The sequence below is a fragment of the Lutjanus erythropterus genome, chromosome 10 (genome assembly GCF_056507025.1).
Source record: "Lutjanus erythropterus isolate fLutEry1 chromosome 10, fLutEry1.hap2, whole genome shotgun sequence".
NCBI lineage: Eukaryota > Metazoa > Chordata > Actinopteri > Lutjaniformes > Lutjanidae > Lutjanus > Lutjanus erythropterus.
Genome location: NC_139326.1, coordinates 6,055,529 through 6,080,837, shown reverse-complemented (window position 1 = coordinate 6,080,837; position 25,309 = coordinate 6,055,529). Strand labels below are relative to the sequence as shown.

Sequence of the window (25,309 nt, the reverse complement as noted above, 5' to 3'; positions counted from 1 at the left end):
GGCCGCTCGACCAATCAGAGGGCGCCGTGGAGGATGGTGGTTGGCTCTGATTCAGTGGCATCAGAAGGGGGCGAAGCTTAAGTGACAGGCGTTCCCAGCTACCCGAGTAGCTGTAAGTCTGGCACCCAAACTGTAGACATGTGTGGTGAGTACTGAGTAAATTCTACGTTTATATCATTCAGCCGGAAATGTATCTTATTTTTTATTTATCAGAACAGCTGTTGAATCAAATCTGAAGTAGTGCTAGCATAGTTAGCTTAGGCTAAAGGTGTAAGTCAATGGAAATTAGCTAAGGGTGGCTAACCTGAGTTAGCGAACATGAGCTGGTGCTGCTGATGCTGTTAGCTAGCCAAATATAAAACAATTGATGTTTCACTTTATTAGTTATACGTGTTATTTGTATGATGTAAAATCAAGCGTGTCAAACGGCAAGTCATCTGTGAATAACGTTAAAATGACGCCCGGCTTTTTTCCTGCTAACCAGACAGTTACGTGGTTTGCGGTCACATTACGTTTATAACGTAACTTTCCCCGAGTTAATTGTGAAACATCTGTCACTCTCGTTCATTGATGTAGCGTTACATGCTTAGACTAACTATGAGTTAATGTTGCCACTTTGTTGTAACAGAAGAGACACTATTTTTGCCTATAAATGAAAGCCTGAATCAGTGATGAAAAGTAACTAAGTACATTTACTCTACTGCTGTACTCAAGTACAGTTTTGAGGTACTTGTACTTAAGTTACCTGAGTTTTGTTGAGTTTTTTAATTCTACACTTCCTCCCCACCACATTTCAGAGGGAAATAAGCTACTTTCTACTCCATTACATTCATTCAACAGCTCTAGTTACTTTTCAGATGAAGATCTGTGTCAGTGGATAACAGGTCTGCACCTAACGATTGTTTTCATTGTTGATTATTTTCTTGATTAATCGATTAATTGTTTGGTCCAGTGGTGAAAAATGTCAATCGGTGTTTTCCGAACCCTGAAGTGATGTCCTCAAATGTCTTGTTTTGTCCACAACCCAAAGATATTCAGTTTACTGTCATAAATGAGTAAAGAAACCAGAATCACATTTAAGAAACAGGAATCTGATCATTTTGACTTTTTTCTTATAAATTAACTTAAACTGATTATTGATTATCAAATTAGTTGGAGATAAATTCGACAGTTGATTAATAATCAATGAATTATTAATCATTGCAGATTTAATGGACAATCTATCAAGTTTTTGAAGACCGACACATTATTAAAGATTAGCTAAACCAGTGTTTTTCAGGACACCTCAGATTTACCTGATGACTGTGGAAGTGCTCAGCCCCTAGAATGGGAACCACCGGAACAAACTAGCTAGCTACTAAAGTAGTCCAAACTAACTGTACCTCCAGCAGCTACAACACTAACATGCTACTTATTTCAGGACTTTTAATGTAATTGAGTATTTTTCCATGGCTTTATTGGAAGTTTTACAAAAGTAAAGGATCTGATTACTTCTGCCACCATGAGCGTGACTAGACGTGCCAACTGATTTGATGTAACTTGCTGTCATTGGGCGCTGATGTTAAACTCTTCTTGAGAAAATGCCTGGGAAATAAATTAGTCATGATCATTTGTGGTAATGTGGTTGCAGTGCTTTGCTTTCATCCGTCACTATCTCTTCTTGCCTCACACTGACTGATAACTGATGCCTCTCTGTTTCCCATCACTGCCACCACAATCTCCAGGTACACTAATCAAACCAGATAGACTAGTTGGTATTCTTAGGAATCGAAAACAAACACTTCTCTATTTATATACACTGTCACAGGCGTGCCAGTTTATAACTAATAGAGATGTAACAAAACCAGAAACGCACAGTACCATAATAGCATGATAAGAAGTCCACAATAAAATATCTAGAATGATAAGCAAAGAAATATTAAAGCCTGAAAAATGTTTGAGGGTTTCCTGTATAATTTACAGAATCAGTTCTCTGAAATCTCTTTTATATTCAAACAAAATCAGGATTGTAACTGAAATATCCTTAACCGAATCAATATCAATATTGAATCAGGACCTAGTGAATCAGATCAAATTAATCTGGGAAATCTGAATCGACACCCAGCACTAATAGCAGTGGTCTGTTATACAGAAATAACAGACCACATAAAGTTGTAATTGACCGATCAGAATCAGATTTTAATTTTAAAGCTGATACTGATGACGTGTCTATATTATAGCGCATCACTACTAGTCTTCTGATTTTTGCCTGCTTGCTGTAACACTTTCCTGCAGGCATTTGCCCCTAACTTCATTCTCCCCCGTCACCTGCTGTTTTGAATGAATGCTCTGTTGAACCAGGCAGCCTTCTGGCTCCACATTTGCATTTATCTGGCAGTGCTTAGCTGTGTAACAGGGCTGTATTTCATGCCTCCCCTTTGGCCAATTAAGGTGACACTCCTGTCAGTGTGAGTTACTCGCTGGACAAAAATTGGACTGGCTGTGGATGCCAGCAGGAAGATGTACTGACTATGACTAAATTTGTCAATTTTAAATGTTCAAGTCTTGATTTACGCAACTCAGTTTGATTTACAGAGTGAGACTGAAAAAAACATCTTGAAATGATATGCTGAGATGGTTTAATGTGCAGTCATAGTTGTGTACTATTATCTTATCTTGAGGGAGATTTCTTGTGTTTCTGGGACAGTCGCTTCCTTTCCCACACTTTCAGAGGCAGGTGATATCAGCTTGCAAAACACCAGGTCTATAGATACACTCCATTGTCTCCAAGCAGGTCTCACTGCTCAGACAGAAAAAAAAGATTTGTTTTCCTACCACAGTAAACTCTCTTGTAAGACTGGTTTCTCAGGCTTTGCCCATAATTGACTTTTGACATGCAATACAGTTTTGGATTTATGAAATAATGAGGGCGTGACTGCAGCAAAAAGATGACATCCTCAAATGACTTGTTTTGTTCACAACTCAGAGATGTTCAGGTTATTGTCAAAATAAAATATTCACATTTGTGAAGCTGAAATCAGAGAATTGTGACTTTTTTTTCTTAAACAATTTGAGAAAACATCTTTGTGTGGTACAGATCCTCGCTAAAACCACATCTTAATCATTTCAGTGTTTTTCATTTAAAATGACTATAATTAAGTAAAAAAAAGTATTCCTGATATTCTAAATCATATTATAGTTGCAATATCAGTCAAAATAATTGAGATATTTTTAAAAATCATTCAGGCCTAGTTGACGCTCATTTGGGTGATAATTAGGGCTGTTCTGCTGTAAACATTGAGAGTCAGCTGCAGAACAGGGTTGAATTAACAGTTAACACCGGATGTACCGGTCTAGCAGACATTTCAGTCGATGTGTGCTTCAGCTGCTCTTCTAAGCAGACTTTCAAAGGACAAGCACAACACTCAATCTTGACATTTTGCTCCTCTCCCCAGGAATCTTTGCATATCTCAACTACCACGTGCCAAGGACTCGACGTGAGATCCTTGAGATCCTCCTCAAAGGTCTGCAGCGTCTGGAGTACAGAGGCTACGACTCAGCCGGTGAGAGACGCTGAAAGGCTCACATCACCAACACACACTTTGTTTTTATCAGGCTCATTCCTTCAGTGTCTCCTCACTGCCCCCTCTGCAGGACAGTTGGTGCTCATAATGCCACCAAGTTGCTGATAGTATTTACGGTGTGTCTAATAAAATGTTAATGCAGCATAAGAATCGTCCTATTAATCACACTCATTTGTTTAGTATGTTCTAATGAGGTAGGAGCACAAAGCAAGACTGATGGTCATTGTGAATTATTGAATTTAATTTACTTCATGTTAGTCTGTTTGTATTCCACACAGCTTTTTTTGTTTCCATGCATTAGTTGAACATAGCTGGATTTTATGTTGGAGGTCTGTTCTTATAGAAGCCAAAAAAAACACCATAGGGCTGCAACTAACAATTATTATAATTATTAATTCATCTGCTCATTATTTTCTCAATAAATTGATTAGTTGTTTGTGATGTCTTCAAAGAAAACACAAAGAAAAGCTGCAAATCCTCACATAGAAGAAGATGGAACCAGCAAGTGTTTGACAAATTTTCTCTGAAATATGATCAAAGAAGTTGGCAAATCATTTTGTTTTGATTGATTAATCAGTTTATTGGTGCAGCTCAACACTATAGTTCTTTTTCTGTCGATACTGCAGAACTTGTGATCGCTGCCATTGTCATGCTCCTTCTTATGTTTTATTGTCTTAAGGTGTCGGAATTGACGGTGGCAATGGCAAGGACTGGGAGTCAAATGCCAAGAGTATCCAACTGATCAAGCAACGTGGAAAAGTGAAGGTTCTCGATGAGGAGATCCACAGTAAGCTGAGTTGAAGTTCCTTAAGTTGAATAAAAGGAACCTTAATTTCTCATCCTGTGTTCTGTGGTGCTGCTGGGATACTGAATATCGTCTGTATTGTGTTTGTTTGACTTTCAGAGCAGCAGGATCTCGACCTGGATGTGGAGTTTGATGTTCACCTCGGCATCGCTCACACCCGCTGGGCCACCCACGGTGTTCCAAGCCCAGTTAACAGCCATCCACACAGATCTGACAAGACAAATGGTGAGCTGTGTTAAAGATAGGAGGACGACTCGCTCCACAGATCTTAATGTTTGACCCATTGCACAACAGCTCAGTTATTTCTTTGATCTTTTAAAGTTTATGATAATTTTTCTGGTCTGCAGAGTTCATTGTCATTCACAATGGAATTATCACCAACTACAAAGACCTGAGGAAATTCCTGGTGAGCAAATATCTTTCATGAACTATTGTAGATGTCTTTTCATCCGTCTGAAAGGAGACAGGATTAACTGTCTCTCTCCATCTCCACAGGAGAGCAAAGGCTATGAGTTTGAGTCAGAGACTGACACAGAGACCATCGCCAAGCTGGTGAAGTATATGTACGACAACCGGGAGAGTGATGACATCAGCTTCGCCACACTGGTGGAACGTGTGACCCAGCAGCTTGTAAGCACCTACTCATCACTAATGTTTGTTTGTTTGTTTGTCAGTCAAAATAATTACAATATGACTTTATTTTTTACCATATTGTGCAGCCCTAATAAAAACTGTAAGAAAAGATACAATATATACAGTAAATTTGCAAGGAAATGTGAAGAGAATTGCCTGAAAATTTTCCAGGGGCTTGAAAGGGCTTTATCAATTATTTTAAACGTGTGTTTGACAGCAGTGCATCCAATAAACACCCATCTGTTACACATGTATCATGTATCAGTCATATTTATAAGACACACACACATGCACATTCAGCACTCATTCATAATACATGCAGATATACACTAATACTATCATTATCACACTAGGAGCATATACTCATAATGTTGCTTATTCATAAGGCAAGTAAGATAAAGGAGACAATTAACACAAATAATATCTACAAACAATATACATAATAGGCCTTTTATTGGTTAGATCCATCTTATTTTATTATTCTTATGGCTGGGTTAATGGAAACAAAAGCTGTGTGAGGAATAAGCATGAAATTGAGCACAAATATATCATGAAAAGAAGAGGGAAGTATTTTTTTAAGGAGCCATGAGCAAATATGCTAATCTGGAGATGGTTCAGTTGGTAAACACTGAGGACACCTAACTGAAGAAACAGAGAGAGGAGGGTTCTTGATGCACACAACTTATTATTCTTAATGCTTGTTCCTAAAGATGGTAAATGAGTTCATGTTTTTGCTGCACCTGAAGTGATGAGCAGATGAAAGACCCTGTCTGACGTGTTTGTTCTTCCGCCTGCCAGGAGGGAGCTTTTGCCCTGGTCTTCAAAAGTGTGCACTACCCCGGAGAGGCAGTCGGCACAAGGTACACTCTCCACGATGCTGTCAGACTGTTGTGTGTTACTGCAGATTCAGATGTTGTTGGCTCATACAAATGTTGACGTGCAGGAGGGGAAGTCCACTGCTGATGGGAGTGAGGAGCGACCACAAGCTGTCCACAGATCATATTCCTGTGCTTTACCGCTCGTGTAAGTTCTGCTTTTAGACTAATTTGTCCCCATATGATCATACAACAACCTATTTACACCTGGTATTAACATGCAACCTGTATCCTGACACGTTGTTCAGATAAGAAAAACACGTGTTAATACAAGGTGTAAATGTGTCACGATTGGGATGTGATTGGATCTGCCGGACCACATCTAGAGGTAGTCTGGCTCACATTGTTTTTGGATCATAGGCAGCAAAATTCATACAATGTGCACTCATATGTGCAGCTGATCTGCTGTTAACAAGGCATATAATTTATCTAGACACAGTATCCTACACACTGGGACTAACTGACAAAGAAAGAAGTAATGGGTTTTAAAGTTTCCCCTAATTCACCAACTCACAAAATTCTGTTTTTGTTTTTTGTTTTTTTTGTTTGTTTTTTTTTTTAAGGGAGTCTGGGGGTGATTTGCAATCTTTGAATAGCTCAAATTACACAAGGTTTTGAGGAGGACAGAGGTCCGATCTTAATGACGATAAGGAGAATGAGTTAGAATTACCAAATGTAAATGCAAAGGCAAGATTAGATCATTTATTATTCAGATAACTTATGCTAATATGAGGAGTAAATGGGTTTTAAGTGTGACTGAGGCCCAGTTTATTTTCTCTCTCTCCCTTAGCTGGTAAAGACAAGAAGAGCTGCAGTGCCCTGCCCAGGACAGACCAGGACACCTGCCTGTTCCCTGTGGATGAGAAAGCTGTGGAGTACTACTTTGCCTCTGATGCAAGGTAAGCAAATACCCGTGTGTGTGCATCTGCCTTTTACAGCATCCAAGCACTCTCCATGAAACACGCTCGCCAGCTCCAAACGGCTCAGCTCTGTCTGTAGAGTGTGAATATTATGTTTGATGTCGTCTCTTGCCACGACAGCGCAGTGATCGAGCACACAAACCGCGTGATCTTCCTGGAGGACGACGATGTGGCGGCTGTGATGGACGGCCGCCTGTCCATCCACAGGATAAAGCGCAGGGCCGGAGACTATCCAGCCCGCGCCATCCAGACCCTGCAGATGGAGCTACAGCAGATCATGAAGGGTGAGTGGAAGGTCAGCTTTTGTTCTGTTCCTGTTCTCCCCACCGGTCGTTTCTCCTGCCCTGACCATATCTACTAATAAATCATTGTTGCACTGCCTTGTAATTTTGTCCTGAACCCTGTTATTATTGTGTAAGTCTTAATGGGATACCGGCTGCTTGTATAGCTGAACTGGCTTTTAACATCCAGCCCTGAGGACATCCTTGTTATCATGCAGCCAGTTACGACCCTGCTGGATCAGCTGCGCCCCCAGGGAAGCCATTTTATCACCCTCAACTTCCCTCTTTGTGCCAAAGTTGATATAGAGTGTAGTCATTTTGTAGTACGACGATGAAGTATTTTTTCTATTTTTAGCTTTGTAGTCAAACAGTTGAGGTTGAGATGTAAATCTCAGCATTAATACAAGTGTATTTACATTTACTTAAGTTGAACCATGTAGCAAATGTCTCCTTTCGTTCCAGAAATTAAAGGAATGTTTCAACACTTTGGTAAATATGCTGAATTATTTTATCATCTAAAGAGAGACGATTAGAAGATTAATTCTCATGTCTCATATCTCACGTAACATCTTATATCTTGTTTGTTTAATCAAAAACTTAAAACCAAAGTTTTAAAACAACAATTAGCCTTTCAGCAGGTGGTTGTGCGCCAGACAGTTTCTTGGCGGGTGTCAAGCAACCAGTGGAGACTCAAGGAAGGTAGAGATTTCTGCCAATGAACAGTCTGGCACATAAAATCAATAATTCCCAGTTTTACGGGGAGTTTAACCTTCAGTTTTTGTACAGATTAAACAAACAAGATATAACATAGTAATTAGTGAGCTGTGGAGGTGCTGGATGGTGGATTTTGTTACCTTCTAAGAGAGTCAGGCTCGCTGTTCCCCCTGATTCCAGTGGCCAGATAAGCTAAGTCAGCTACAGCCTCATATTGACCCTACAGACATGAGAGGTATCCATCCTCTCTTCTAACTCTTGTCAAGAAAGCAACTAAAATTATTTCCAGCCTTTCCCAAACTTAAGAAGGCCACACACCAATTTGAAATCTGAAAGTCACGCTCCAGCCCTACTTATCTATTTTTAATTACCTCTTCTGGCACACCTTTAAGTACTTTCACAGCCCACCAGGGGGCTGCAGCCCACACTTTGGAAATCACTGGTTTAATCTATAAAATGAAAAAATATTTAGAAAAGTGCTCATCATAATTTCTCAGAGGGCAAAGAGAAATCTTCAGATTGCTTTTTATGTCCAAGCAGTAGTCCAAAACCCAAAGACTTCTCATTTTCTTCATAAATTACAAAGAAAAGCAGGAAGTCTTCACATTTAAAAAGCTGGAACCAGCAAATGTTTGACATTTTGGCTTGAAAAAAGACTGAAAAGATTAATCAGTTATCGAAACACTTGGCAACTAATTTTGTTTCAATCGAATGATTGATTAAGCGACTAATTATCACTCCTCTAATCATATTAAAAAAATGGTTTGCATTACCCTGCTACAGTTACAGAACTTGAAAGCTGAAAGACAACACTTAAACTTTGTGTTCATTGTTTTATTTTTCACAATGGTAAATGTGTCACTGCTGCAATAACTTATTCATTGTTTCATTGTCTGTGAGTTTTTGTATTTCTTTCTCCTTCACCGACTCTTCCTCTGTACTCCAGCAGAGGGCAGAGGTAAACTGATGTTGGCTGCTCTCGACATTCCTTTGTGGTCCTGTCATTACTCAGCCTCTCTCCTCCGTTTCAGTTTCTGGAGCCTTTCTGCTGAATAACCTAATTCGCATGACCCAAATTGCTGTCAGAGGCAGGCTGACAAACGCTCAAACGCATATTTCAGTGTCACAGTTTATTATTGATGGAAAAACACTATCTCTCTGGTGTCTTATATTTGTTTTTCCTACATTTAAGGAGTGACCTGCCCTGTGGCTATGAATAAGTTAATAAAGCAACCAAAAGACAGTAACTCCCTCCATTTCCAGTAAAGTCTGATTATCTGTAAAACATTGTAAAGGTTTTTCTGGCTCCTCCAGGATGTTGTGGTTTGCATTTTCAGGTACTTAATGTGTGTCAACAAGACCTTTTTCAGACGGCCTCATGTAGCCTTACACTTTATAAAAGTCCATCACTTGTATCCTTAAGAGGCATTTACCTTGTGTTTTTTATACTACTGTTGGAAATGTTCCCCTGATTTCTGATCCTCCCACCACAGGCAACTACAGCTCCTTCATGCAGAAGGAGATCTTTGAGCAGCCAGAGTCTGTGGTCAACACCATGAGAGGGAGAGTCAACTTCGACAACAACACAGGTCAGAGTGAGGTCTGAGTCGTTTTCTCAGTGGCGCTTTCACGTAATAACACGCCTATAAATTCCCTATTTTCCACTCTGTTTCCTTCATGTGTTTTGCTCAAACACGTGCTCACATGTCTTCAATTCAGGATATCTGAAAAGTAAAATACACTGATTATTTCAGCTACCTGCACAACACTGCATAATCAAAGTTTACAGTGTATCCGAGCTAAAACTGGTGCTTTTTCTCTCATTCTACTTGAACAGAATGAATAGACACAGCTCAGTGTTAATTTTGACAGCAAATTTTAATTTAGTTGTAGCCATAGTCTTTTGACTAAAATGCCAATTAGTTTAAGTCATATTTTAGTTATCTGAATTGTTTTAAGTTTAGTCTAGTTTTAGTTGATGATGGCAAGATTTTAGTCGACTGAACCTGCAGTACATTTAGTCGACTAAAATGAGTGGGTTTAATTAAAGTGCAGGGGCAGATCTAGAGAAATATTCATGGGGTGAACTGGAGGCTTTAAATGGCAAAAATATATGCAGATTTAATTGCAAATAATCACATTTATCAATATACGTGGCAATAAAAAACAATAAAATGTTTCCTTTTCAATTTTTTACACATTTTTCCAAATACATGTCTTTTTTCATTGAAAATAAGCTCAACACTTCATACAGCTCATCGAATAACGTGTTGGAGCATCAGTGCTTGCTGTGTTTGCTTGTACTCGGACAGAGTTTCAGTCTTGTAAATTTCCATCCAGCCACAACTTTTCATGTGTGTACTTTGAACTAGAACTGTCCAAAACTTGGGTGGCAGCTGGGGTGTCACCCCTCCAGAGCCGAGTGTCATGAAGTATTTAAACATTTCTCTAGAATTTCCAAAAGTATTGTATACTGCTGGAGGACACATCTATTAGCCTGTTATTAACATTAAGTACACTACATGTCTGCTCCTTTCTCTTATCATATCTAAAATTTCTTCAAACATGCATTATTTTTTTGTCACATATTTGTTTCAGTTTGAGGATAGTGTAATTTTCCACTTATAACCTTTAGCGTATCAGTCAATCTTTTAATTTTACGATTTGAGATCACTTTTCTAATCAGCACAGGACATTAGTGTTTTCTTTTAGCTTGTAGTGTATTTCAAGTTTAACAAAAACACACTTGGGTTAGCTGATAAAATAACTTTAAACACAAACACATTTGAGTGTGTTTACCTTTCCGTGAATTTTGGGATGACTCGTCTGCAAATCATTTCAAGTTTGTTGAGTTTTTATCGGTGATTGTTGCTACACACAGATTACAAAGGTTCTTGACGTGAAATGTGAAATGAAGAAATAAGTGTCAGCACTTTTCATCATAGTTTTTATTAGCATAAATTTGTTTTATTTAGTTATCGTCTCATTTTCATCGGTGGAAAAAAATGTTGAAGAAAACTGACAAAAATTAGTTGAAATTAACACTGATAGAGCAACACACGTATAAAAAAAGCAAATGATGTAAAAGTCAGTTGTCAATGATAGTTTTGTTTAAAAAAAATTCTCAGCTCTCTCCTGGGCTCTTTATGGTTCTTTTTTAATGAGGTGGAAAATAATGAGTCAGAATGATGGATTAGCTGTTTGGTTTGCTTTCAGTGATTCTGGGTGGACTGAAGGACCACATCAAAGAGATCCAGAGGTGTCGGCGACTTATCCTTATTGCCTGTGGCACCAGTTACCACGCCGGGGTGGCGGTGAGTAGTCGCCAACCGAATGCTATTTCTTCTTTGGTGTAAATAGCCATATTGGAAACACGTCTATATTGTGGACACAGGTGTGAGGTCTGTGCGCTGGCACACTCTGTGCTCCGAGCACGACTGGCTTGTTTGAACAGAATGATGCTGAGCAGTGCTCGGTTGCTTTCGCAGACCCGCCAGGTGCTGGAGGAGCTGACCGAGCTGCCTGTCATGGTGGAGCTGGCGAGCGACTTCCTGGACAGGAACACACCCGTCTTCCGAGACGACGTCTGCTTCTTTATCAGCCAGTCAGGTGGGGAGGCCAGTGCCATCTGGACTAGATCAAGCACACATTCCCCATTTGTCCTCCACTTTCCATCCCTGGGAGCCACTTTGGTTCTTCCTGATTTATCTCTTTTTGTGCTCAGCTTGAGTCTTTTTAAATTGTTGAGTCAAACTTGTGCAGTACAGTCGAGTTTTCTGTGTATACACTCCTCTGCTCTTCTGTGGTCTTCTGAATGTGTGTGGGGTAATATTTATGTTTTTTTGCAAGATGTGTGATATTTCTGTAGTGGTTTTTCTGTGAAGCTGTTTCAGATCAGAGGCCTGTGTGGTGCAAAAGCTATTTCCTAACAAACTAATAAATCAGCATAATTTTATTGTCAGTACTGTTAACATTGCATAAACTGATATTCCTGCCAATCCTCCAGGGGAGACTGCTGACAGCCTCATGGCCCTGCGCTACTGTAAGGAGAGAGGAGCTCTGACTGTGGGCATCACCAACACAGTGGGCAGCTCCATTTCCAGGGAGACTGACTGTGGAGTCCACATCAACGCCGGGCCAGAGATAGGTGTAGCCAGCACCAAGGTGAGTCTACGGACTTCAACAAACTTTAATGTTTTAAATGCAGGACATGTTTAACACACACTGTCTCAGTCATAGACGGTCAGTGACTGAAAGTAAACAAAACACACATGTGAACCATTTTTGTGTGAGGAGGGAAGTTTATATCTGGGTAATACTACTATCTACATCTATAATAATGCATTTTTCACTTTTTTTCCTCCCTTTTAGAGCTGCTATGAAATACATAAAAAAAAATTCATAAAAAATAATGACTGTGACTCAATAATCTAAAATTTCTGTTTTAATTAGAGCTGAAACAATTAGTTGATTAGTTTGATTAACAGCTGTTATGTCTTTTTTGTCTTGTTATGTTTGTCATCTGTGATAAGCGCTATTGGATACACCAAGAAATTGTCTTTTCTGTGTATATTTGCCCCTTTGCATTGATGTTAGGAGGGCGGTGTGGAATGATGCTAAATAAAAATAATCAATAAATTCTCTCAAACACATTAAAAACAAAATAACACACCTGTTTTGAAAATATATGGAGTAGGAAGCACAGATGTGTTAAATGTAGCCAGTAAAAGTAAAAAGTTGTCAAAAAAACAAGTACTTAAATGAAGTACAGATACCTGAAAACTCTACTCAAGCGTAGTAATATAAGTATTTGTACTTTGTTACTTCCTTCCACTTAAAAGAGAAATCTTATTAACGTCCACTCTGAAGATTTCAGGAAGTTAAATTCAAGACTCTTTAAGACAATTATGAATGAAGTTTAAGACCAATATCAAATCCATACTGGCCAAAAAGTACAAAGGATCTGATAGCAAATATTAGCCCCAGAATTTCTTGCAAACTAAATTAAATTATTCACATTCAACATGAACATTGTGCATAGCATAGGATTATTGTATTGCAGGGTTATACATATGATTGTTGGCATAGATCCTAAATGTTTTCTGGATGTTGCTTACCGGAGTAGCAGAAGTTAAAATTGTCAGTGCAGAGTGGGTCACATTGCAGCTGGACTTTAATGATAATTAATACAGAACAATAATGATTGATAGCAAGCGTTTGCTTTTTTCTGTAGCTTTATGAGTGCCATAAAGGCTGGCTGACGTGCCATGTGACTCTTCATACTAAGAGTTCCTAATTTAAGTGGTTTCTGTCAGTGATAGTTTTACAAGGTGCAGCTGACTTCAAATTTGTTATTTTAAACATGCTTCAACCAAATACTGAATGTTCAGTTCTTGAGCCAGATCTCACTGAACTTGCATTTAACTCATTACACATACACATTACATTACTTAAAAGAATGCAACATTAACAGAAACAGTTAAGTTATTACTTCCAGAAGTAGCTTAGTTTTGTTTGGCATGATTCATACAAACTTTTTTCAAAACAACTTTTTCACTTTTAAAAGCAAGACTGAAGTTAATTTAGCTTCATAAAAGTAACGTTTTCAATTTGTAGACCTGTAAAAGTCTACTTTAAGACATTTTAAGGCCTAAAATTCACATCATTGATCATCAGGGCTTCTGCAGGTCCTTAACTAATCACTAAGGACCTGCAGAAGCCCTGATACTGAGCTTGAAGAAACTGTACATCACTTTGTTGCATCATCTCATAAATGAACTCAACGCCCACCGAGACAGAATGAAACCCAGATGAAAACTCCATTGTGAGTCTGGCCCCGCCTCTTGGAAGCTGACATTTTCCTCCACTCTGATCCCACCGGGAGATGAAGAAGCCTGATTTTCTCATCTCAACTCATGTAAAGCTGGGATCCTTGGTTTTCTGCCTCTCCCCCCTCCACCTCCTTTTCAAAACCAAAAAGGGTTGCCAGTTTAGACTCGGAGCAGAGCAGAGAAGCAGTGGAGCTCCGGCTAGTGAGGAGTGAGAGGGAGAGAGTGGAGCAGTGGAGCAGGTCCCTCCGTGGCCCAGCCCTTGGGCTTGGCTCAGCGACTCTTGCACTGCTCCAAAGCCCCAGAGCACGCCTTAGAGACGCCATCATTTACTGCTTGGCTGACTGGGCCACATCCCCACACCCAGCTCAACCAAATGCTGCACGACCTAGCTCATCAAATCACTGGAGAACATGTATTGCACCCAACTGCTAAATTACTCCAAATTCATCTACTTGGCCTCTATTTTCTCTGTTCCACGCTAATTTGAGGTTTTGTGGATTGGAAAAGAGGAAAGCTTTTTCTTTTTTTTCCCATTTCATCTGATCATATTCAAGATTTATGGAATAAATTGAGACTTGAGGCAAAATAGTTTGATGCTATCAAAAAGCAAATCCTTCTGGCAGGTCAGCTGATAGTAAATGGAAGGAGACTGATTTCATGAATTACCTAACGGTATCCATCGTAAATACAAAATTTGTTTCTGTCTGAGAGAAATCTGCTCATGTTTCAGCTGTATGTAAGGACAGGCATGTTTGCAGGGCAACACTGCGTGAAAAACACCAAAAGTTGGTGACACGAACATAGAAAAACACTCCACTTTACTATGTGGATTAAAAATGTTGCCACATCTGACCGACAGCGCAGACTGTGTGAGGGACTGTGGTTAGCGTGCTGTCAGGGGGGAAAAACACAGTGTAAAGGTTTTACAGCTATATTCTTGGCTTTAGACGCTGGCATTTCTGAGTCTGGAGGGTCCCGTGAAATGACTTGGCTTCGCCCGAGCACTGATTAAATCTCCCAAATGGGCATGGAAGGCCTCCAAACGTGCTCGGAGATGAAGGAGCAGAGAGGGAGTGGGCAGCGGTGACGGCAGGCATCGAGTGTCAGATGTGCCGAGCGCTTACATTTCCAGCGCATGCTCTCTGATGTGATGCTGTGTGTTCACAAAGTTTTCCAGGATGAACAGCTCAAACTCGACTGAGCTCAACTGCTCGCATTTTAATGCTGCTTGGCGTGTACTAAAACCCACCTCTCCTTCCATTTGTCATCTGGTGCAGATTATTAGCTGGAGCTTGCTATCAAAACAGGGAGACAAGATTCAAGACTCAACTGAAAGAGAGGCTCAAGTCAGGATCTGGTTGCTGCCCTTTGTATTCAGTATAGTGCTCAAAGCAGAAAAACAGCAGTACCTTTAAAACCTGTTCCACTTACAATATACCCATTTTTGTCTTTTTTAGGGAGGGACAGGGGTCTAGCAGGAGATAGCAGGTCATCAGTACATTACACATAAAATTGGTATACATCATCTGAAAGCTGGGAACATTACAAACATTTGTAATGCTGCTCAGCACTTTTTCTAGTCAGAAATCTGTAGGAAAAATAGGATTTTTTTTTCATAACAACCTGCACACTGTGCTGGTACAGAAAACTGAACTGAGGTCTTGAATAAGTGCTTAGATAATTTTCAAAATAGCTGTGGTTCTTTCAGTACTATCAAATGGTAATATTGTTGTGGTTTTTAAACATGTGGAATTGAAAAAGTATTGATACTTTTGACAACCCTAGTTTAAAGTGCAGAGGGCTGAGAACAATAGAAATTTCAAGGGAGGACACTGCAGAGTTTTTCAGCTTAGCATGTTTCCTTAATCTTTGATGACATATCTTTGTCATTTCATGATAAATTACGGTAAATATCTTACTGATTTCTCCTTTAATAACACACAAACTTATTGTTTTTTGCTTTCCTGACTTTGTGCTGTACAGGCTTACACCAGCCAGTTTGTGGCCCTCATCATGTTTGCGCTCCTGATGTGCGATGACAGGATTTCCATGCAGCCCAGACGCCGTGAGATAATCCAGGGCCTGAGAGTGCTTCCAGGTAAATCAAGCCCCCAGTATTCTGGTTCAGCCAGGGAAATGCTGATCACATGTGTGATTAAAATGTATATGGATGGAAAAGCAGCCCTCGGAGCAAAGATCAAGTACATCCAAAGCCTGTTTCGTTTTTGTCGTTTGTTCAAACAATCCTCTTGGAAATGAAAAGAGAGAGAGAGAAGACGAGCTGCTGGCTGCAGGCCTTCACATGCTTTTCTGGATCTAAAGCATATGATGGCATGTCCCTAATGGTAAACTAATGAGGACTGTCTGGCCACTCCGCTGCTCCCTGCCCCACATTATGAGTCCGTGTGACGACAGCAGCATGTTGACACAATATTTTACTCAAGATTATTAAGTTTTGTTGCTCCCACTTTCCAAAAAATCCTCACTCACATTTGTTTTTCTTCTCTGTGTGTGTGTGTTAGATCTGATTAAGGAGGTCCTCAGTTTGGATGATGAGATCCAGAAGCTGGCGACAGAGTTGTACCAGCAGAAGAGTGTACTGATCATGGGCAGAGGCTACCATTATGCTACCTGCCTGGAAGGAGCTCTGGTGAGCAAATACAACCTTCTTTTCAACCAACTTTGCCTGAATTTTTATTTGTTTTGATGTGAAACTGCTCCTATTTAAACAGCCATAATGGGCCAAGTGTCTCTGGAGAGATTTATAAAAGTAATACCAGACTGCAAGAAATATTTTACCTTATTTTACTCTGAGAAACCAAAACATTTGGATTTCTGCAATGACCTTTATTATAGATCACCTCACTCCTCCATTGAGTAATAAAATAAATCAACTTAGAAAGGTGGTGTAAGCCTTAATAACTAAGACATAAACTTTTCTTAACCCGTGGGTGTTTTTTATCCCGTGTAGAAAATCAAGGAAATCACGTACATGCATTCAGAGGGTATCCTGGCCGGAGAGCTGAAACACGGCCCGCTGGCCCTGGTGGATAAACTCATGCCGGTCATCATGATCATCATGAGAGACCACACCTACACCAAATGTCAGAATGCCCTGCAGCAAGTTGTAGCCCGCCAGGTAAGACCTATACACTCACACACATACACACCCCAAAATCTAATATAATGGATTATTATAAATGTTGACATATTTAGGAAATGTTAAAGCAAAATGTTTCAGTCTATAATTGCTCTGACGGCTGGATGACATGACCCTAAATTTAAAAAAAAAAAAACAGATGTGTACAAATGTAAATGAGCATTTTTGCTTATTCTGGCCTAGTTACATCACGTATTATAGACTGATGTTGATTAATGTTCTGTGTCCCCATTAAGTAAAATAAAGTAAAATAAAATATTGGCTCCAAAGAGGCATGAAAACAAGGTATAGGCCTGTGTTTTGGGAGCAGCTGTCTGCCCCATAAGGTAGGTTAATTATTACATGGGATGTAATTCATTCTCAGACTTAGACAAGGGCTAGATTAGGCATCTCAACAGCATTTATTTGGTAGAAAATCCAAGAAATATGAATAGTGCAATAGGCAGAGCACCACGGGGCATGTCTGTCCGAACATTTACATCCGGCAGCAACAGATACACACACTGGCAGATCACACAGTGTAACAACAAACCCAGCTGAGCTTGTGTTACAGTATGAAGTTCCACAAAAAAGCAACGTAATGACCGACATTCAACCTGCTGCTCTGGTTAACTGCTGTCAAATGAGGCTTAACTTTCACACAGTTCACACAATGGGTTTTCCAGTTGTTGTGGGGACATTTCCATCAAAAATAAAGTTAATCCACTGGGTCTCCACTTCCTCTGATGATGGTGGGAGTAACATTGAATGAAGACTTTTATGTTTGTTCTTGCAGCCAGCAACAGAGAATTTGCTGTGCTTTTGCCCGTAATGTTTCCCTCCACATCTTCCTGTTACACAAGAACGCCTGCATGTTGTACTGGAGTCTCCATTATTGAGGAAAATGTTACTGGATGTAACTTCAAATGACGTCTTTCAAGTCAACTTGGCATGTCGGGGCTTTAGGACACTTGACAAACAATATGATGGCATTTTCTGTTTTGTTTTGGGGTTGTTGTTTTTTTGGCTGTCTTTTTTACATTTGAAAACTGGTCACCATTCACTTAAATTGTTTGGGCGATTCTGCAACGTTGTTTCCCTGTGAAACACCAGCAGTGTTTTGTGGACTGAAAAAATAAACCCCACCTTCAGTCAGCATGAGGGCAAGTAGATAATGACTGAATTTTCATTTTTGGGTGGTGATCCCTTTAAATATCCTATTGCAGCTCTGTTTGACCCTGCAGATTATTTATTCACTCACTAAAGTGCTCAGGAAGCATTTAGTTTCACACATCGAGAGCTAATTTGTAACTCTGTACAAATATACAGCATTACATTGCAGATGTACTGAACTGACTTTGTCAAATCATCTGACTTTTTATGCCGTTACTGTAAACCAGTATGAAAGCCAAGAACGGCTGTGTTTGCAATTTTTTATGCAGTTATCTCAAGAAAACAAGCTTTGTTATCTCAATAATAACTCAAGTTAATGGCAAACACAGTTCTTGGCGTCCGTAGATTATCTGCAGTTGTTAAATCTTAAAGCTATTACAAGGAATTTTCATATTGTGTTGATTTTGGTGGCGCCTGTGGACAAAAATGATTGTTTTGCCACCAGGGTAACCACAAAATATAACTTAAAAAATAAAATTAAATAAATAGAAACTCCTCCTGCTTGTTATTTAACTGGCTAACGTACTACTCACAGTTTCATTGGCTGGGAAAATGTAAACACAGACTCGCTTCATCTGATTTCTGACATTAGGAATCACTATATAGATCATTAGGAATTACTATATAGATATAGCTGATGTTCTCGCAGATGGCCTTGTGAACTTATGTAGGCCATACAGTTATCATTATTAAATTGAGACAGTTTCCTAACCAGTTAAAAACTCCTTGTAGTAGGTTTAAACTCCCTGAATATTTGATGACAGCAGCACATTTTGCATGTTGGGTTAATTTTCACAGTCCTGTCTGTGCCACACCTCTGATCCTTCACCTCAATAAGCACAAGGGAGGGGTCAGTTCACCGTGACATCATCCCCGTCAGTAATCTGCAGCAGATGTGGGTTTAAGAGGTGTGAAAATCAACAGAGAAATGGCGTGGAAAATCAGGTAGTTTTCAGATTTAGGATCACACAGACGAATGATTTGCTCCGTTTGATTTACAGGGCCGCCCCATTGTGATCTGTGACAAAGACGATTACGAGACCATCAAGAACTCCAGCCGCACCATCAAAGTGCCTCACTGTGTGGACTGTCTGCAGGGCGTCCTGAGTGTCATCCCGCTCCAGCTGCTGTCCTTCCACCTGGCTGTCCTCCGAGGTTACGACGTAAGTGCCGTCCCCTCAGGCTTGGCGGTACCTGGCTGCTTTGCCAGATGAGATTTATTGCCTCTGTCTGTCACTTAAGCAACAAAAACAGCAAGTAAAAGTGAAATATCAGTTTCTCACCATTTGTATCTGCAGTCATGGAAAGTAATAAGAGAATTAAAGTTGACAAAGTTGGATTTAGATTAAGTGGATTAAATTTAAGTAACCAGATGGCGAGCATATTTTCTGGGAAAAAAAACAACACTGCAGCAGCGACAGCTCAAATTGATGTGGGGAAAAAATTGCTGACCAAGCCAATGTGAAAGTTTCAAACTCTATGAATTTCATGAAATAGTCCAGTCATTCATCAGTCGTGTTCCAAAAACGATGGCAAGTTGCTGTGATGTTTTTTATGTAGAATATTTTTCAAAAATATATTAAATATATGAAAATTTTTAAATATGTTAAAAAATGTTTATGCATTTTAATATAATTTGTTGTATCCTCTTATTCAGCTGTAATCTGATGTTGGATCAAATGAATCAGGCAGCAACTTTAAGTAGGAGATACTTCTTGATAGACAGTGTATTACCAACAGTAGATGGTTTTTAGGTATTTGTATCATACCTTTATTTAAACAAACAAACAAACAACAAAAGCAACAAAAGGTATTTAGCCACCTAAAAAAATCCAGCTAAACAAATCAGTATTGCTCTCTTCAAACAAACCATCCGTAGCCAAAATCAAAATAATAATACCTTGCAGGACGTGGCTGGTCTACCACTGCCTCAATCCATTCATTTGTTTGTGTTATTTTGTGACGTTGGTGTTTGAAAAGGATACTTTAGGTTCATCAAAGCCACACAATAACACAAACTTACTGTTGATTGAGGCTGCAGTAGATCAGCAACTCCTGTGTTCTGTGAGGTAAAATTATTGATTTCTCCTCTGGACTTTGGTTGGTTTGGACAGAGAGCAGTATTTGGCTTGGATAACAGTGGTTTCTCATCAGAAAACGGTGTGTGACGGAAAAGTAAAGAAGTGAAAATGTTCTAAATATAGTGTATACTTAAAATGATATTGATTTATTTTTTAATCCTTCTTTAAGTGGTTAAAATACCTTTCCCTGCTGACCCTGTCCACAGCAGCTCATTGCTTAGCTCCCATGCTTGTACTGTTCTGTGCTTCTCTTAAATGGGGTATGCTGACCACTTACCGTAGTAACTGACACATATTTAAGTTACCTCCCTTTCTGGAACAAACTCAGGTTTTCCTCATCTCAGCGTTAACAATCCCAGAATTTAAAAAACACACTTTCTGGAATAGACCCCAGGTGAATACCAGGACTAGACATGATTCTATCTGTCATACCTTTTGTAAACTTTTGTAAACTTCAGTCTTTTCTGGATTGCAGGATGTCAGAGGTCAAAGTAAACAGCTTAACTGAGAAGTACCACATGTAAATAAAACCAGCGCTGATGCTGCTGTTGGAGCTCTTCACTTCAGAGAGATGTCCTGACAGCGCGGCCCAGTTAGCTCTTGTTTTTTAAGTCGATAACTATTCACCAGCGTGCCAAACTGCACTGCTGTTCTGACGGAGAAGCAAACATTTATGCGCACACGGCTCCATCGCACGCCCACTGTCCTTCTTCATTCTGTTTTTTAAAGTGCATCCAAGTATCTGACTGATGAGAAGCATTCTGGCTGAGGGTTTGCTGCCACATCACTGGCTCACGTATTAAGTTTTTGTTGTGATTTTGGTTAAATTATATTTGATAGGTTGTCTGTAGCATTTAGTCAACAGCAGAAGTCCTGTATTACTTGTAAAACACTGTTAGCGGCTCACATTTATGGCTGTTTTGACTTGACATTTAGAATTCCACAAATTTAACACTCATTCATGCTGAGAAAAGTGTCAGATACAAATCTCGTCAGGTCTTAAATCTGTCTTTGTAAATAATGCATCCACCTCTTAGGTTTCTTTTTAGACACTTCAGGGTCAAACACTGTTAACAGCTCATTTCTGAGTGCTTTGACTTCAGATCGAGATTTCCACACATCTAATTAAGCTTAGTCTCATCAAAGTTACGAACAGACACCAACTTTGACAACGCAACTTGTGTAGTGAGTGTATGGGAACGCCTGGTTCTATAGAAGAATATAGGCCTGTACATCAGACAGGCAATATGTCGAGCCCCATTCATCAAGGCCGCGTCCCCTTTTGAGGTTAAGGTTTCATATTATGAAAGGAGTAGGAAAATGCCAAAAAGCTGCTGTGTAGCAGGTTGTAAAACAAATGAACATACAAATCCATTACAATCTCTAGTTCCCCATCCTTCCTGGAAAGGAAAAGGATCCCAAAAGAAGAGAAGTAAAAATGTATTTGCCTCCAGAGAACAGTATTTATTTATTTTGACAGCTTCGTAAATTCTTATTAGGGATAATTTAAATGACAGAAGCGTATTTTCATCAAAAAGGAAACTAGAAACAACTGTATTAATAACCAACGCTTTCACAATGAGATCTGGCACATAAAATACATAAATACTTAATAGTAGTAAACAGCTAAATGATGCTGATGACAGTTACTACTGATACTGATACTAACATTAGTATGAGTGGGAGCCTGCTGGAGTTCAGTCATAACGTTACAGTGCAGCAGCGTCAGACTGTCGTCTCTAAATCTCGGTCCAGCTCAGATCCACGGTTGTCTGTTAACAGGGTTTGTAGTTCAGTATTAGCAGTGTTTGATCACTGTGGGCTCACTGATCCACTTGGAAAGTTTCAGAAGGCTGAAGGAGCATGACGACTGACTATTTTATTAAGTTATTGCAAAACTCGCCATGACTTCACACAAACTTAACAGAAACTGTAATTCAAAAGCATCTATAGGGTTTGCATTTGTTCTCAGACTGCACTTCAGTGATCCTGCTTGAGTTCTCCAAAATCATCCTATGATCTCGAGAAAATGTCCTGTTGTTTTCCTGAGGTAGTCGGATAAATTAACCTGTTATCACAAGAATACAAGCTTTGTTATATCAATAATGAAATAATTAAATTTGGATCTCAATAATTGCTAATTTGACCAGATAAACAGATAAACTGTGGTCTGGTTTTGATCTTTGTTAGGTTAGGGTTAGATTTACTGGTTTTTAGTTTAACTTTTCCTCTCTGGTAGACACAGGGTGCTAAAATAATCCATTGACGTGCTGAAATCTAATGTTTTTAGCAGCTATGTTCTCTATGTTGAAATTGATTTAATGCAGAGGTGAAGCGGTTGAGGCTACCTAGCAAAATAAGTGGTAGCAGTGTACGTGTCATGGTGGGTGTCCTCCGAGAATGGCTGACTCACTGTCGGTGACATCACAAACAAAAACCTTGAAATGGATCCTGAACTTGATGAGAAAGTGAGATGGCTGCTGTTTATCACGCACTAAATGACCTCTTCTCTTTGAACACAGGTTGACTGTCCAAGAAACCTGGCCAAGTCTGTTACAGTGGAGTGAACCGCACCATTCATCACCCAACAACAAAAGCCTGGCAGACACCCATTCACACAGACGGCAAGGGAGCGTCTGTACACAGAAACCAAGAAAAGACGATGTCCCGTTTGTGTGTCTCGCGTCACGGCTCTTTTTAATGCAATCTTTTACTCAACAGTCGTGTATCTCACTGTTGCATATTACCTGTATCTCACTGTCTATTTTCTCAGAAAACTTTGGCATCATTGTCGTATTATTAATGTTAGAGAAGTTGTTGTTGTTTTTTTTTTCCAGTGTGGCATGGTCTGGGCTGGCACTGACATTAATCCTCATTACTCTCTGGGTTTCTGAAGCCGTAGAAACTTTGGTTTATTCACATTAATTCTCATGCTTGTGTAGTGAACATGTGCTGATTAATCTCACTGGGAGCATCTCGGGGCTGACGTTCAAGCTGTTGACTGACAGAAGTTAGGATTTAAAGACCTTACTGGCTCTTTTTTTTCTTTTACTGCAATGATTTGTAGTTTAGTTGGGATATTTTTCTTTGGCAGCTAATCATCTGAAGTGTCTTCACTCCACAGTTGAAGTAAACGACAGTCATAAATCATTCCAAGCCGCAGGTCACCGCTTCGTAATTGCAGCACAGTTTGCCAAATTCGACTCAGCTTCTCTCTTGGACTTTTCTCCTGACTTTAAACCGGAGCAGCATCACAAGAAAAGCTTGTTTAATACACTACTGTGTAATATCTCCTAAACCTAAGGTAGGACAAGCACTATCAGGAAAATCTCCCCAATTAGGCCCCTGGTCTTGGTCAGCTCAGTTAACGAGAACCTGCCTCGTTTCCTGACCCACATTTTGCTTTGTTACCATTTACAGTTTTGACTTAATTGCTTTAAAAGCTTTTTCTGCACATTTCAGTGTTTGATTCTCATGTTGAACTGTTGCCTCAGTGCTCAACAGACGGACCGTTTCGTTTACATTTTAACTAGAAACTGAAGTTATCGGAGTAAGATGAAGTTACTAACCTAAAGTAGAGTTTCACCCAGTTGCCAGCCCTCGCCCTGCCACCATGACTTCTGAAATATAGGGACCATTTGAAGCAAAATTTTCTTTCTTTTGTTTCATTTTCTTTCTTTTTTTTTTAACAAAATTTTATATTTTATTGAAGTTACTATCTGATTTGAAATGTGAATGTTACTGTCATTTGAAATGTCCTGTCAAACCAAAAATCTCTACAGTGGCTTTGGCAGTTGTAAACCAAAACATATATATTTTGTATGTTCATGCTGTATTGTTTTTGTAGCCAAACTTGTACTGACGCTGGTGGATTGTGAGCTGTGAAGATGCTTCAAGACCTAAAGGGAGCACATACACAGTTTCATGGCGGTGTGTCAGACTGTAGATGTTTATTTAGATAGAAAGTCAGATGCCAGCTCTGTGTGTGTATGTGATCCCAAATGTCTGTTTCAAAAGCCAAGGAACGAGTGTTGTTACACACACAGTTGTGTAGTGAAGAAATCGGAGCTGCTTGTTTTCTTTCTTGTTTTTTTGTTTTTAGTGCATCGCATATTTTAGGTTTGAAGATATTTATCTTGCTTTTGCAATCAAGCCTTAACTCGAATTTTTGCATTTATGTTCCCAAACATTGAGCTTCTCCTGAGCCAGTGAGCGGGGTTTGAAAACTGGACAATGTCGTTACAGGTACTTTTGTAGCCCAGAAAACGTTTCGAGTTCTTGACTGGGGGCATCGACAGAGGAAGCTGCACTGAATCTTAGCAACATCTGATGAGTTACTGAGGGAGTGGGGGGCACTATTTATGAGTGGAACTGATGCAATAAAGTGTCAAGTACTTCCCTTTTTAAGTGTCCATGCTTATTTGAGGAAAAGGTGCAGTTGTTCAAAACGTCCTAGTCCAGCACCAGAGACATATACAACCCCAATTCCAAAATTGTTGGGACGTTGTGTAAAGCATGAATAAAAGTAGAGTGCAATGATTTGCAAGTTACTTTTTGACTTGTATTCAATTGAATACAGAACAAAGACAAGATCAAACTGATAAACTTTATTGTCTTTTGTAAATATTCACTCATTCTGAATTTGATGCCTGCAACACATTTCCAAAAAGCTGGAACAGAGGCAACAAGACTGGGAACAGTTAGTAACAGGTGATAGTATCATGACTGCATATTACAGGGGCATCCTCGAAAGGTTCTGTTGTTCACAAGCATGGATGTGGTGAGATTCACCTCTGAAAATAGTCCAACAGTTTAAGAACAATGTTTCTCAACAAAAAAACTGCAGGAAAATAGAGACTTTACATTTACTATCCAAAATATTGTTAAAAGATTCAGAGAAATCTCTGCAAATAATGGGGAAAATGCCTGTGACCTTTGACCCTTCAGGCATCACTGCATTAAAATCACATAATTGTGTAAAGGATACTGCATGGGCTGAGAAACCGTTGTCAGTAAACACAGTTTGTTGCTGCATCTATAAATGCAAGTTAAGTCTCTACCATGCAAAGTGAAAGATATTTATCAACAACATCCAGGAAGGCTGCAGACTTCTCTGGGCCTGAGATGGACTGACGCAAAGTGGAAAAGTTTGCTGTAGTCTGATGAGTCCACATGTCAAATTGTTCGCAGAAATCATGGACGTCAATTTCAAAAATCAGCATCTTTTGTGGTATGGGGGTGTGTTAGTGCCCATGGCATCATTGGTAACTTTCACACCTGGTACATACAGGTTT

The 25,309-nt window shown here is 39.5% G+C and overlaps 1 protein-coding gene across 1 annotated transcript; it reads left to right on the top strand.

Moving 5' to 3' along the window:
- gfpt1 (glutamine--fructose-6-phosphate transaminase 1) lies at nt 1-24,417 on the top strand. Its single transcript, XM_084728033.1, has 19 exons — nt 1-145; nt 3,435-3,542; nt 4,243-4,350; nt 4,468-4,593; nt 4,716-4,774; nt 4,864-4,998; nt 5,800-5,861; nt 5,945-6,024; nt 6,667-6,775; nt 6,917-7,080; nt 9,285-9,380; nt 11,008-11,105; nt 11,280-11,400; nt 11,798-11,955; nt 15,606-15,720; nt 16,145-16,272; nt 16,594-16,761; nt 18,936-19,097; nt 22,538-24,417. The coding sequence occupies exons 1-19, from the start codon at nt 139-141 to the stop codon at nt 22,580-22,582; spliced, it is 2,049 nt and encodes a 682-aa protein (XP_084584159.1). The 5' UTR covers nt 1-138; the 3' UTR covers nt 22,583-24,417.
- The last annotated feature ends 892 nt before the right edge of the window (nt 24,418-25,309 follow it).